The following is a 15,752-nucleotide window of genomic DNA, read 5'->3' on the forward strand; positions in this document are numbered from 1 at the left end:
ATTTGAATTTATTTAAAATTTTCTCTAAGTCACAGACTACACATACAGGGTCAAACATATACATACACTCACTTAAATCTTTTGTGATCCTGAAGGTTCTACAATGTCTTTTAACTTGACAAGGCGACAGCTATTAACATCTCATTAGCGATCATGATTGACTACAACTGGTATTTCCTCTTTGCAGCCATATAAAGGACTTGCATGGCTGTTATTGCACTGACCAATGCTCAGAACTCAGAACATATGAAACAATCAGTCAATAAAATTTAAATTAAATTAGAAAATACAATATATATATATATATATATATATATATATATATATATATATATATATATATATATATATATATATATATATATATGTTTAGAAACAACAAACACAATTGATTTCATATTGCACTAGTCCCCATTTGCCAGTATTACTGTACCAGTGGTAAAATACAGTTGTAAACATGTAAATATGAGACTGTGTTGTAACACTGTAAACATCATGCACAAAGATTATATTGGTTCATATTAATTTAGCAGCATTTAGCATAGTGATGGTTAAGGGATATAAGCTGTTCCTTAGTCTGTTAGTTTTTTTGTCCTTATGGATCTGAATGGTGAGGCTTTCAAATCTAAAAAGCACGGTGAAGCATGGTGATGGTAGCATCGTGCTCTGGGGCTACTTTGTTCCTTATGATAATAGTACACTGCTCAAAGTTGACAGCAAAATGGAGGAGGACTACCTCCAAATTCTTCAACTCTTAAATCAACAGCTAGATGAAACTTGGACACAGCTGTTTGTTCCAAAAGGACATTGATTCCAAACACATGTCAAAACTGGCTTTGGAGTGGATCAAGAAGGCTAACATAATGCATCTGGAACGGCATTCCCAAAGCCCCAACCTCAGTGCTATTAAAAATTTGTGGACTAGGCTTAAAAGCCAGATCAGCACCAGGAAATGAACCAATTTAAATGCACTGTTCGATTCTGTCAAGAAGAATGATCAAATATCCAGACAGCATTATGCCAGAAGCTTGCTGATGGCTACCAAAAGCATCTGATTGAGGTGTAAGTCATCCAGGTCATCGTAGTCTAAGGAGCTTGGAAAGAAAAGCGTCTGGACTTCTTTAAGTTGCTTGAAGTTTCACCTCTCATCCGAGAAGCTTCTTCAGTTCTAGTTTAAATCTGGGACTCTCCACCATTTGACCCCAGAACTGAAGAAGCTTCTCAGATGAGAGGTGAAACGTCTTCAAGCAATTTAAAGTCCAGACACTTTTCTTTCCAAGCTCCTTAGACTTCCTAAGGAACAATTTACCAAATATTAATAGGGTGTATTTAAGTCCGTATGCATACTTTTAACTCTAACATTTGATTGTTTTTTTAAGTCATTAAAGACGTGTGCTATACAATCATTCCACCTTGAAAAGAGAAATGTTCAAGTAAATCATTAAAAGCCTCAAACTGTCATAACATTCATGCCCATGATGAATGTATGAAAACTTCTGACCTGCACATTTACAATGTGGCTGTAATACTACATACTGTTGTACGACATACAACATAACCCAATTTCCTGCGGGGTCAACCTTCAGGATCAATAAAGTTTTATTGAATTGAAATTGAACAACATTTCTGTGTACTTTAATTGTAACTCAATCTAAAGTAAGAGACAACCCATTATGTATTCGTGCTGAATGCAAAAAAAAGTACGAATGAATGAGGGTTACAACTGTAGCCCTTATTACCTGGATGACAATATTAAATGTGGCACTTTACTTGGGTTAAACCACAGAAAGAAATAAAACAACAGTTTATACTTACCCTCACCAGAATCCCACATTCATTTATAATGCTGTTGGTGCCAGCATAGAGGACACTGGTAAAGCAGAAAGGAGGACCTGCTTCACACACAGAAATAATGAATAGAGGGAGGCTTGGCCACTGGAAAAGACTGGACACTGAATGTTTACACACCCACTCACCACCCACTAATACATCATGTCTCTTTCTGGTTTTTCTTCCAAACACTGTCCTCTCAGTTAGAATTGGATTCACATATATTCAAAGTCATATATCACAACGCCCACTAACTTTATTAAAACCCAGTGAATGACTTTGCGTTATGCCACAGTACATATTTTGTCTTCAGTACCAATCCGGTATGTTTTAATAACAGTGAGTACTTTTCTAAGTAGACAAGCCACCTCTAATCATATTAATATTGTATTGTGACATCAAAAACATAATTTTTTACACACGACTGATAATGTCACCGTAATTTGGCAAGCTAACAGTATTCAACTAGCCCAAGAAAGCAAAATATACTGCTAAAAAGTGTGCCTGGTTATAATGGGGTACTTCACAGTAGCTTAATTTTGCAGCATCTTACCATACTGAAGTTAGCCGATCAATACTTATATAATTAAAGGACTTAACAAATGGACGACTTAGCTAGCGTAAAGCTTCCACAAAAAAAGCCCATTTTAATAAAACAAACAAACAAACTTCTAGCTCTCTACTGCCCCCAGAGGTGTGCCCCTGTGCTTAAAGACAGCGTGAAGTTACTGTCCAACGTTGTTTCCAAACATCGCGAGAATGAGCGAGAGAAACGCTGAAATCCAAGTTGGGGGAGATTTTTTTCCCCCTTTTGACAGTGAAAGATACAAAGACAACAGAAAAATAAATAAAACGTGGTAGCAATTCTTAAAACTCCTACAGTATTTATATATTTAATAAATTACTGAACAAAACATAATCTCTACAGGGTGAGTTAGTGTTTACAGCTGTTTTAAAATTACATGAATCCCCGAGGAATATGAAGTACCCGAAAAAAGCATACAAACGAAATAAATAAATGATAAAAAATAAATAAAATAAAAACTTAGACTCATTAAACATGAAAGCTGTAATGTTATAGATATATACTTTATTAATTCTCTCTGATAAAATAAAATTACAAAATAATTTCAACCTCAAACGGCACTTTCCTTGTTCGTGATTATTTAACGTATTGATAATACATATATTATAATTGTCATGACGAATGAGAAGAATACTATAGTTTAATAAGGTAAGATATCAGCTATAACTGCTTTTAATCATAATGGTAGAAAAGACTAAGCAATACAAAGCTATATTTCGTTAACAGCATACTGTACAATTTTCCAAGCGTATGTAATTCAGTATTCCGGCCACAGCGTGTCGCTAAAAGATAGTTTTCAATATTGTCTCCAATGTAAAGGTAGGCTTGTCTCTTTTCCCATCACGTCATTATAATTCCTCTCAGATATATCTCAGTCTTTCATTTTATTTATTTCATGAACATCTGTTCCTTCATGGCCATTTATCCTTTGTAAGGTTTATTTGTGTTCCCTTGTGTTCATCCTTAGTCCACCTTCATCTGTTACAGCAGTCCATGTACAGCACTGTAACAAGTCCATGCCGAGATTTTCACAGTTATTCCCTCAGCAATATTGTCAAGATATCTGCAACGCCTCCTGCTATCTTTTGTCCCCAGTGACAGCAGCGTTCCCTGCCTCTTATTGAAGTCCATTTAAGAGAGAGCACTTTGGTTGTCGAGGTGTGTGTGTGTGTGTGTGTGTGTGTGTGTGTGTGTGTGTGTGTGTGTGTGTGTGTGTGTGTGTGTGTGTGTGTGCGTGTGGGTGTCTGTTCCTGTGTCTGTGTGGCAGTTTAAGTGACTGAGCAAGCGAGTTTGAGTGTATTTCTTCACACAGAATACATTCATGATAACAGTGAGCTGTTTTTCGGACCACAAGTTTGACAAAGAATGGCAGTAAAGTACAAGATCTACTTCCCTTTATGAAAGGTCATAAAAAAATCAACTAATAAAAACAACTTAGAGAAATACAGCTAAATCACTGCTGGATTTTAACAAGTGCCAATGACAGACAATATTTATAGAGTTGCATGTAGGTCGGTCTGACTTTAGTCAAGTAAAGGATTTGTTAAAATTGTTTTCATTGTTTTCAGTGCAGTTAGGCCCATAATTTGTTGGATAAAGAGACAACTTTTGTGATTTTGCCTCTGTACACCTCCACAGTGAGTTTTAAACCAAGTAATCAGGATGTGATTGAAGTGCAGACTTTCAGCTTTGACTCACAGCGCTTTCCTGTTTTTGCATTAACTGTTTAGACACAGTCCCCCATTTTCAAAGGCTCAAACTTTAATTGGACAAACTAACATGATTTTAAAAGTAAGGAGTGTTCTAAATACTTGAATGAAAATCCTTTGCAGCCTTGGACATCACTAAACGCTGTGTTTCCTCTCTTGAGATGCCAGGCTTTTACTGGAGCTGCCTTCAGTTGCTGCTTGTTTGTGGGTCTCTCTGCATTCAGTTTTTGTCTTCAGTAACTGAAAAGCTGCTCCGTTGGGCTGAGATCAGGTGAATAACAGTAACAGTATTTCTGGATCTCAAGAAAGCATTCGACACAATCAATCATGACATATTAATTAATAAACTGGAACGGTATGGGATTAGGGGGGTTGTACTGCAATGGGTGAAAAATTATTTAAGTGACCGGAAACAATTTGTGAAGCTGGGTGTCCATTCCTCATCATGCTTGGACATTGCTTGTGGTGTTCCACAAGGCTCAGTACTGGGTCCAAAATTATTTATTATTTATATAAATGATATTTGTAAGGCATCTGATATATTAAAATTAGTATTATTTGCAGATGACACAAATATTTTTTGTTCTGGGGGGAATCTAAAGGAGCTGCTGGATACAATTACTTCAGAAATGTGCAAAATTAAAAAATGGTTTAACAGGAACAAACTATCGCTAAATCTAAGTAAAACTAAAATTATCTTATTTGGGAATTCCCTTAGAAATGCACAAGTGCAGATTCATGTAGATGGTGTGGAAATTGAAAGAGTACTTGAACATAAGTTTCTTGGTGTGATTATAGATGATAAATTAAACTGGAAGTCTCATATAAATCATATACATAACAAAATTTCAAGAAGTGTCTCAATCTTGAGTAAAGTAAAACACATGCTGGACCACAAATCACTCCACATTCTCTATTGTTCCCTGATTGCACCGTATTTGAATTACTGTGCAGAGGTTTGGGGCAATACTTACAAATGTTCGCTATCATCAATCTTTATATTACAAAAAAGGGCCATAAGGATAATCCATAAAACTGGTTACAGAGATCATACAAATCCACTATTCTTAAAATCAAAAATTCTAAAATTCACAGATCTGGTTCATTTTCTCACAGCACAAATTATATATAAAGCAATAAATAACCTGCTTCCTGACAATATTCTAAAAATGTTTTCTAAAAGGGAACGGGAATACAATTTGAGGGGGGAATTAAATTTAAAACATCCTCGTATCCGTACAACATTAAAAAGTTTTTGCATCTCTGTGTGTGGAGTGAAGCTGTGGAACAGACTAAGTAAAGATATGAAGCAATGTCCAAGCATGGCGCAGTTTAAAAAGCGGTTTAAGGATATGGTTTTTACAGGGTGCAGGGAGGAAGTAGAGATTTGATAGGGTGTTCTTGTCTAATATTTTCATGTGTGTGCGCATGCACGGGTTTGTTGGTATGGGTATATTTAAATATATATATATATATATATATATATATATATATATATATATATATATATATAAAATTGTAGGTTGTGTATCCTTCAGGTGTTAATGGGGTTATTGAAAATGTGTATATGTATGTGTGTATATACGTATGTATGGATAGATAGAAGCATATATGTGTATATATTAGGAAAAAAAATTACACATAACATATAATGTAATTGCAAGGAGGTATTTCTGTAGTCTATTGATACTAGATAGTGGAAAAGGGGTGGGATTAAATAAGCTTATGCTTCTTCCTGCTCCTTTTTGAACATGGACGTTATTTGGAGTTGTGGTTGCTCGTTTTCCTTTTGTTTGCTTTGTTCATTTGTCTCTTTTAATTCTATTTTTTATATACTTTTTCAACATGTTCAAAATAAAGATTCAATCAATCAATCAATCAATCAATCAAAAATAACTTGGTCATTGACGAATACTCCATGTCTTTTTGAGTACAGCCCTGTACACTTTACAATTCATCCTGCCACTTCTGTTAGTCACGCCATCAGTAAACACTAGTGATGGGGTTCCACCAACACTTCTCCCACTGTTTCTGACAGATAATGTGTTATCTTCAAATCAATAGGTGTTTCTCTCTTTCCTTCTCTTTACTTCTTTCTTCCCATAATTCTGCCACAGGCTCATCTTTATTTAAATATTAATTTCTAGATGTTTTTTTAGGAAGTATAATCTAACCTACTTGTTCTTAAGTGTAACCACTGGTTTGCAGCTTGTTGTAAACCCTCTGGATTAACAGTTACAAACTTACAGATGTAGACTTTGACAGTGATACACCTACTGTACATCCTGGTGAGAGTTTTTTTTTTTGACTCAGTTAGATGCTGTGAAGTTGTTTTTTAGCCATTCTTTCATCATCCATTTCAGTTGTTTTCTGTTGTCTTTCTTTTCAAGAATGGCCACTCAGCAGTTGACACTTATTGACTTATTTTGAATTTTTAAGCCTAATGACGACCTCCCTCACTTGGAATGACCATGAACAACTATGAAATAGAAATTCCACTCTTTGAATCACGTCATGAAATAACAAGGCAACAGGCCCCACCTAGCTATGAAGCTGCTTGTCAATTGTCAAGATACTTTTGAGCCTCTGAAAATGAGGGACTGTGTATACAAATGTGGATAATTCTTAAACAGTTAATGCATTTTTTTAAAGTTAGTTTTTAGTTTTATTTCTAAGCCACTGTGGTGGCATGGAGAGACAAAAAGACAACAAGTTGTGGACCTAACCGCATCTGCTGTAGATCTTTGGGTCAAAACACCCAAATTTAGTGGCATTAAACGAGTACTCGCACTAAATGTGGAGCATCAAGATTGTGCAAAGAGCCAACTTTAGAGTTCTGCAGCGTTTGTTTTAACGGGTATCTTCAGAAATCAATCAACCATTTTTAAATGCCAGTACAAAAAATATGTGTATAATAAGCTAATTTTTCTTCTAATAGCCGCCCCAGTATTAATGCACTTAATACAACTATTAATTGTCCACCTTCTGCTGCTGTCATACGAAACGTCCACAGAAATGAAACAAGACCACAGTCTCATTTCAGCACAGCAAAGTACACTTTAAACATCAGTTCGTTTCAATCTGTAATTCTGTAAATGCAGTAATAAAGTCCTGTAGTAGTTGTGTTAGGTTATTTTACCATCAGCTACTGTCTTCATCATCACAAACAGACATTATGATGACTCACGTCCCTCTGTATCAGCTTGTTTCAGCTTGATCTATAATTTGTGTAGTTCACTGAACGGTTACAATTCTCCCGGCTGAGTAGTTAAAATGTCACAACTACGCATCGTAAGTCTAAACTACTGCATCAGCTCACACCCACACAAGATAAATTGTTAAGATGAACATTTTTTACAGTGTGTCTACATCGCTTGGCAGTGCTCTATGGAGATTGACAGTGCATCATGTGCTTGGCAGTATTGGCTTTTAGTATCATCTTGTGGGCTAGTGCATTATTTTCTATGTGTAAGCGTAAATAGGGCCTTTGTGAGAGTCTGTATATTTGTGTTTGTGCTGTGTTAGCTCGTATTGCGTGGATGACATGATTTGTGTGTGTATGTGTGTGGTGCATGCCACTAGTTATTTATTTTTTTATTTTTCATTTTTTTAAATCGTGGTCGTATTGATCGAACCTTTTGTTAAAGGGATGCTCGTTAATACACAATTAGCATTCAGATAGAAAATACATCATAAGGATAAAAAGTCATGGTCATTAATTCCTGATGACGGGAGTGAGGGATTGGGAAGGGGGAAGGAAAGAGAGGGAGAAAGAGAGACGTAGAAGAGAGAGAGATAGAGATAATAAAAGGCATTCTTCAGTAATTGGAGTGGATTCCATTTAGGAGTTCATATAATTATTCTTCGTTATTTCTCCTCCTCTCTCTTTCGTCCTCCTCATTCTCTCTACCTCAATTTCTCACCCTCTTGGCATCCTTCCTCCCCCTCACACCTTTTAGAGTCTCCATTTTATCCCCATTTTTCTTCTCCTTCCCTCATCAAGTAAAGCGCCCCAAAGTCCCTAACATGTCTCATCACTCATACAGGCCCTCCATCTTAATCCCATTATTTCTCCTCATAGTCTTCCTCCCTCCCTCTTGGAGCGTTAGTTTCCGAGGATCACCAGACATTTCTCTCATCTCCCATTTCTCTCCTTTAGTCTGAAGTGTGAGGACTAGCGCAGCCCTCGTCCTTCCTCCCTATTTTTCCTCATATTTGTCCTCTCCTGGTCCAAGAAAAAAAAAGAAAAGAAAAAAAAAGCTGTCCTCAGCAGCTAGAGGTGCACGTGTTGGGGTTGGAGCTAGCCTCCAAGCTCCCCTCTGGGCTCAGGGGTGGGGGCGACAGAGGGGACTCCAACGCCAAAGTAGAAACCGGAGCTGAAGGTGGTGCAGGAGCTGTGACCTGGATTGGAGAAACTGAAGCTGGCGCAGTGGTTAAAGAAGCAGCAGGGGACAGTGGAACCACAGCACCTCCTCCTCCTCCTCTACCATCCCTTGCATCCCTCTCCCGGAGCAGGTGAACCAGGGCAGCATGCTGGGCACTGAGGGTTGCAGACAGGTGAGCGGGCAAGGCGTTGAAGCCTGCCGTGAGCTGCTCCACCCGCTGCTCCAGGGACAGCATCTGACGCTCCAAGTCCTCGCTGCGGTCGTTGAGCTCGGACATGAGCTCATACATGACACTCTGCATCTATGAAAGGAGAGAGTGGAGAGTGGGAGATGAGTCAGTGCACACGGCGTACTTTGAAGAAGGGAGACAGACTGCAAACACGTAAAAACAGGAAGATAACACAGTCGCTCTATGAAAGCTTGTTTTAAAAAAAACAAAATACGTTGGTATTGAATAAGGAGAGACACTAAGTAGAGCAGGGATGTCAAATTCATTTTAGCTGGGTCACATGCGGCCCAGTTTGATCTGAAGTGTGCTGGATGAGTAAAACCACTGCATAAAGGTAAAAAAAAGAAAACAGCTTGAAACATTTTCCCCGTCTTTTAGCATAAAAAGTACATTCTGAAAAACTTTAATGAAAAATGAACAGCCTGAGGTGTAAAAATAGGTGAAATTTTAATAATATGCCTCAGTGTTTCCACAACTGACAGCCTGCTGACAATACAAAGAAATCCCACAGTTGTAAATGAAGCACTTCAGCACGGCTTAACCACCTTAGTAAGAAAGCTTTAAAACTGGCCGTTCAGGGCAACCACTAACAAATCTGGAGCAGTGACTGTCTGTCTAGAACTACCAATGCAATGCCAAATGAATAATAAACTTTTTAATTGTGATGTTTTTCTGCTGTTTTAACTTTGTGTGTATTACATATGCCAATACATATACATACATATTTTGTATGCGATTTTAACTAGTGTCTTTGTCTTCACGAGGGTATTTTAAATCCCATCAGCCCTGCCCCTGTCCCTGCAAATGTTTACACTTAGGTGAGTCAGTTTGTGGACAGACCGCAACTGGTCACCCACGGTTACAGAATAAGGTAAAGTGTCAGAAAGAGAAAGACTAAGCAAAAATGACAAAAAAAAAACTAAGAGGGATTAGAAATCACACTAGACCGGGCTTTATAACACTGTGAAGAAAGAAAAAGAGCGAGAAGAGAGAGGATGAAAGGAAGCCAACAGAATGTCCCTGCCTTACACATCCCTGTCTCTGTAACCATGGTAAATGCACAAGTGGCCAATTGAGACTGAGATTGCAAAATTGCAAAATATTTGGTGCTAAAGGCATCGCTCCTCTGAAAGAACACACACACACACACACACACACACACACACACACACACACACACACACACACACACACACGTGCGCTTACATTCTCACTCAAACACCCACACAGTAACAGAAAAAACACGAGCACTCCCCTCCCTCCTCTCGTTTCCTCCTCACTCTCTCACTCAGTCATCCCTGTTTTAACACTTCTTCTGGTTGCTAGGAGACGCAAAGCCACAGAAACAGGCAGATCAGCATGGAAACGGAGAAATGCTGTGCAAAATTTTTGGGGGGAGCAAAAGCATGTCAGGTATGAGCGACTAACCTGTATGCAAAAATGAAGAGCACTGATGTGTGCCTCACCTTTGAGAGATCCACTAGTGTGTTGGCCTGATCGCTGAGTTTCCTCTGCTCCATTTTCACGCTGCGTAATCTGCAAACAGATGCACACATAAAACACACATACAGGGTGGAAACCCGGTAAATATGCTGTGGTTGGACCAGAGAGTTAATCCCTCAGGGTTCAGACAACACCACTCTGGAGCGGTCACCTTGCCAAGTTGAGCTTCATTGTCCCTTGATTTGAATGTACAATAACAGCAAGCGCACAGTGTGGACTGAAACATAGTAATCTTGTCATGAAGTAGAGAATACATATATTTGTATATATATAATGAATGCAGGAAAAGAAACATTAAAAGTTAAAAGATAATTATTATTAAGGAAAACTTTTGGGGCACAAGACCTAGAGGGAAATAAACCAAAAAATCTGATAAAAAAAAATCATTGTACTTTAGTCCAATTAAAAGCCTATTGGACTCTCAAAGCACTATACAATAATTGGTGAACTAACCTGTGTTTTCATAAAACAAACCCTGTGAGGCTGACTTTATGAGACTGCACCCCCAGCTGAGCCCGTCTCCTGTTATGCTAACAGATTTTAACCACAGAATGTACCCCTATTCCCATCGAGTCAGCCCGGTTGCTGTGTTGACACAGCCAGTCCACAGTCCACATGAATAAGGATTAGCCTTTGAATGCTAGATTTAACACAGCCTTACGTCTCTTGACTCTGGCTTTTGAATTGTCCTGAAGTTGAACCGTTAAAGATCAAAGGATCAGGAAACATTTACGAGATCCTTCATTTAGATGCTGGACGGAGGATATACAAAAAATCCTTTTCTTTATGTGTGTGAATTACACTCTGAGCACTTGTAACAGCAGCATCACTTTTTGGGAGAGATGACAGGGTGATCGGAGTGTCTCTAACAGCACACAATGCACATGATTATCCATTCCCACAAGTGTATTTGCCTGGATTGAACCTGCCCTTTCGTAGATGATGAATCACATCATGCGTGTGTGTGTGTTTGTGTGTGCGGGGATTAATGCATTTTATCTGATGATCAGCGTTGATTCAACCTGTGGGTGGATAGAAAGTACAGCTGATTTCAAAGGCTTCATCAGCTCAGCAGCGCCGTCATGCGCATGTGCTCGTGTGCACGGGTGTGCTTGCGTGCGCGAGTGTATGTAGTTGTGTGTGAGGTGCGGTCTCACTGATGTATAGCCTGGAGGAACTTCCGCTGGTGTTTGCGGACTCTCGAATGGTCGATCTTCTTCATCAGCTTGGTGTGTTTGTAGATGAGCCAAGTCTCTCTTAGTACGTTAGCAGCTGCATTCTTTATCTGCTCCCAAAAAAGAATAAGCACACATATACACACTTATTGTTAGCAACAGGTGGTCCTTAGCAACTGAAACTGGCAACAGGTTTGCCCAGCCCTCTCGTCTTTCTCTTTTTTCCCCTGGTTTTGCTATTATCTATGCAAAGAAGAAAAAAAACAAACACTAAACCATCATTCTCTTCTTAGAGGCTGCCCTCATTCTCTCTGTCTCTCTCTCATGCTCCCTCTCTCTCTACACATACCGGCTTGCCTGCCAATGCTTTTCATGTGTGCATAAACAGCTCTCTCCTTAGGGAGATTGGCAATGAGAACCAACAGGAGTCTCCCCCTCACACACACTTCTCTCTTCTCTTGGTTTGTCTACATGCCACATTATATCTTAGACTTATTCAAATGGGGCTGCATTATCTTGGCTGGCTGAAGTAATTCAGCGCAGCACCATCGCAGTGTATTAAAACCAGTGATCTTCTGTTTAATTATGACAACAACTGAAAGCAACAATCGCTGCACAGTCACTGCACTCAAACTAGCTGTCAAAGGCATTCCCCATCTCTACAGAGGAGGAACATTAGCCTATGTAATGATGCTCAGTTGTGGCGAGCCACTCCAAGACGGTTATTTTTCTTCACTTCATTTGTTTGGACCAGCAGAATGGGAGATTTCTTTGATTTAATAAAATGCCTGTTTGAAATGTCAGTTTCTGGTCATTTTCTATAGCTAAATATCGGGATTCTTCTACTTTCTCGTGGCTCCATACTTGTTCCTGTATGTTTCATGTATTTTATAGGTTGCTATGTAATTACAACACAGGGGTCTCACACCCATCGAAAAAAGCGAGGGTGGACACCATAGAGAAGGGAGAGAGAATCTGTAAGGACATAAATTGAATGAGAGACTTCAAAGAGATGCTGAGCATTGAACAAAGAACAATTATACCCCCGTCTGAGGAGCACAAAAGACCCCGGCAGCTTGGCTAATCAGCACCCATCCACTGCAGTCAAGGACTGCTCACTCACATACACGCCTACACATACACACATGCAGACACACGCACACACTATTGGCTACAGATGAAGAGAGTAGGAGGCCGTGGGCCTTGCAGATGTGTTTTCAATAACACAGAGGAAGTCAAATCAAATAGAGCTCATCGAGCGAACTATAGATAATATATAAGGCCCCCGTGATTCAGCAAATTCGACACGTTATCCACCATTTGTAAAGACAGTAAAGATAAAAAAACCCAAAACCTTTATTCTGCTTAATTTAAAAAAAAAACACACAAGAACAAAACTTACAGTAACCCTACAAAATAAAACACATTTATGTTAAAATTCATGGAATGACATAATTTGAATGTGCAAGCATCACCTTCCAGTATGCATCAATGGGATTACAGACCTCCCAACCGTGTGGCAAACACAGGCAGTGACAGACCTGCAAAGATCTTAAAGAGCCATCACAACCCTGACATGCTGTTTAATAGGCCGGGGGCGCTAATGTTGTTTATATATAACATGTTTATAGCAGCGCTTTTTGAGACACTACATCTAAACTACATTACATTAGATATGCTGCTGAAGGATACATGTAAGATTAATTAGTATTAACTTACTTAGATTATGTTGGAATAAATAGAGTTCATTATTGCTCTCTCTCTCTCTTTTTGTTTTACAGGCACTAAAGAGCACATTCAGTACTGTTTAAAGATGTGGGCCCTTTGGTAGACTGAAATGCCAGATCTTGTTTATCACATGATTAATGGCTGCAGGGTGAGTGAAAGATGATGATTGATGGCATCTTGTGTCTGACTGAATGGCAGGCTGCGGAAGTTTTTCCACAGTTTTCAAGCACAGGTCCAGCAGTGCAGAGGGAGTCTACCGCTGCTGGACATTTTTTTTCTTTCTTTTTTGTGCAGATGATTATAAAGCATCATTTAAATCCTGGAAACAAAAAATGAAACCCAACTGTGTATTTTTTGCAAAGACCCCACCACCACCGGCACACTGTATTTAATTGTCTCTCTCCTCCTGTGAATCAATGTCGATATCGATGCAAAGACAGCTACTCCATTAACAAAGCTAACAGACTCAACATGAACCGCTAAGAATACGCCACGAGAAACCAAATGACAGCAGCGGCAGCCATTCCTGGACCATATGGCTTGTACTCGGGCAACCATGTTAGGGCCATCTGGCTGGTTTGGGTCAAAGATCTGTTCTGGCTGCTCCCCTGTGTGGCACACCTTATGGCAGGTACACGCAAAGTCTGTTAACGCATGGGGCTCCCACTTCTCAGCATGCTAGGCAGTTGATGACATGTTGCAGAATATAAATTAATCAGCAGAAATAGAAACATTTTACTGAAATTACTATATATATATATGTAATCCCAGTTTATAATACATTAAAAACAGAACGTTTCCATTTACTAAATAAACATTAACTGAAATACCAAAACTGGGAAAAGAAGGGAAGAAGAGAAATAGACTTTTTTTTTTCTCATCAGTTGGAAACAAGATCAGAGGTAAAGCTAAATTGCTAAACCAAGAAAGACTCAACCTTTTTCACCCTGGAGGTCCACATACCAGGATTATAAAGACACAACCACTGCCATTTTCAAAGGTTGCCAAGTGTGGCACTTTCACTTAAAATGAAATCAGCTTCTTATTGCTGCTGAGACTAAAATGGATGTAGAATTGTTGAGAATTTTTAGACCAGGTTCAACACCATTAGTGTCACTGACTTACAAAACCTCGCTGGCTATTTTATTAGGTACACCTGTTCAGCTGTTTGTGAACCTATCATTAACGGGAATATCTAATCACACGGCAGCAGCTTAATATACTCAGGCATGTAGACATGGTCAAGTTGACCTGCTGAAGTTCAAGCTGAGCATCAGAATGGAGAAGAAAGGGAATTTAAGTGATTTTAAAATTAGCACAGTTCTTGGTGCCAGATTTGCTGCTAATCTACTCTGATTTTACTACACAACCATCCCTAAAGTTTACAAAGAGTGGCATGCAAAAGAGAAAATATCCAGCGAGCAGTAGTTCTCTAGTTGAAAAAGTCTTGGTGATGTCTGAGGTCAGACTGCTTTCAGCAGATAGGAAGATAAAAATGAGTTAAAAAAGAAAACACAACCAGGGTATGCAGAAGAGCATCTCTGGGCAGCAAACGATCACACCGGTGTCACTTCTGTCAGGTAGAAACAGGAAACTGATGCTAAAATTCCCACACAGGCTCACCAAAATTGGACATAAGATATGAAAAATATTCCCTGGTTTAATGAGTCTTGCTTTCTGCTGTGACATTCAGATGGTAAGGTTTTAATTTGGTGTAAACGACATAAAAGCATGGATCCATCCTGGCTTCAGTCAGTGATTCAGACTGGAAGTAGTGGTGTAATGTTGTGGGGATATTTTCTTGGCACAATTTATGCCCTTTAGTAGCAGTTGAACATCATTTAAACACCACAGTCTGCCCAGCTAATGCTGCTGACCATGTCCACCCTTTCATGATCATAGAGTACCCTTCTTCTGATTGCTGCTTTCAGAATGTCAAAGCTTCATTCATCTCAAACTGGTTTCTTTGACTTGACATTGAATCCACTGTACTCAAATGGCATCCATAGTCACCAGATCTCAATCCAACAGAGCATATTTGGGATGTGGTGGAATCGGAGACTCACATAATGAATGTGCAGTCGACAAATGTGCAGCAACTGCGTAAAACTATCATGTCATGTTAGTAATTTATAGTTTTGAGAGATAATAATTTTTTTTGCTGGATATTTTCAAGTCTCACAGATGCAGAAACATTATATATCAAAATTAATTCTAAATGTATTAATTTTGGCCCTACAGTTTTATAGCTGTAGAGTAGAACTGGAGATTTTTACTCAATTGGACATTTAAATAAAAGCCTAGCACTTATAGGGTTAATGACCCGTGCATGTAATTAGGCTCTGAGATGCTGGACACACAATGGTGTTTTTCCAGTGATCAGAAAACAAACAGACGAATTGCCTTGGCAACAAACTCATCCATGTGCCACTGTGACACGTGGCCTTACCTGCTCTGACCTTCCCTTCACAGACACACTGACAAGGGGACAAGGAGACACTTAGGCAGACACAAACATGGCCACACACAAGGACAATAATCACTATTTCAGCATCCAAAGCAAAGGAGAGTGATGCCCTTAGGCTCAAGTTAAAGGTGAAACAAATC

The 15,752-nt window shown here is 39.0% G+C and overlaps 1 protein-coding gene across 1 annotated transcript in view; it reads right to left on the reverse strand.

The window, feature by feature from the left end:
- Positions 1-2,898: 2,898 nt before the first annotated feature.
- Positions 2,899-15,752, reverse strand: part of kcnn3 (potassium intermediate/small conductance calcium-activated channel, subfamily N, member 3) — a 64,520-nt gene continuing 51,666 nt past the window's right edge. The window contains exons 8-10 of the mRNA XM_085292032.1: positions 11,400-11,527; positions 10,206-10,275; positions 2,899-8,811 (exon numbers count right to left, since the gene is read on the reverse strand). Of these exons, the coding sequence (XP_085148158.1) occupies positions 8,392-8,811; positions 10,206-10,275; positions 11,400-11,527 (618 nt within the window). The 3' untranslated portion in view covers positions 2,899-8,391. The remainder of the gene's footprint in view (positions 8,812-10,205; positions 10,276-11,399; positions 11,528-15,752) is intronic.

The sequence above is a fragment of the Mchenga conophoros genome, linkage group LG11 (assembly GCF_057382185.1).
Source record: "Mchenga conophoros isolate Kocher_MC1m ecotype Shallow Benthic linkage group LG11, M_conophoros_male_GT1.1, whole genome shotgun sequence".
In the NCBI taxonomy this organism is placed as follows: Eukaryota; Metazoa; Chordata; class Actinopteri; order Cichliformes; family Cichlidae; genus Mchenga; species Mchenga conophoros.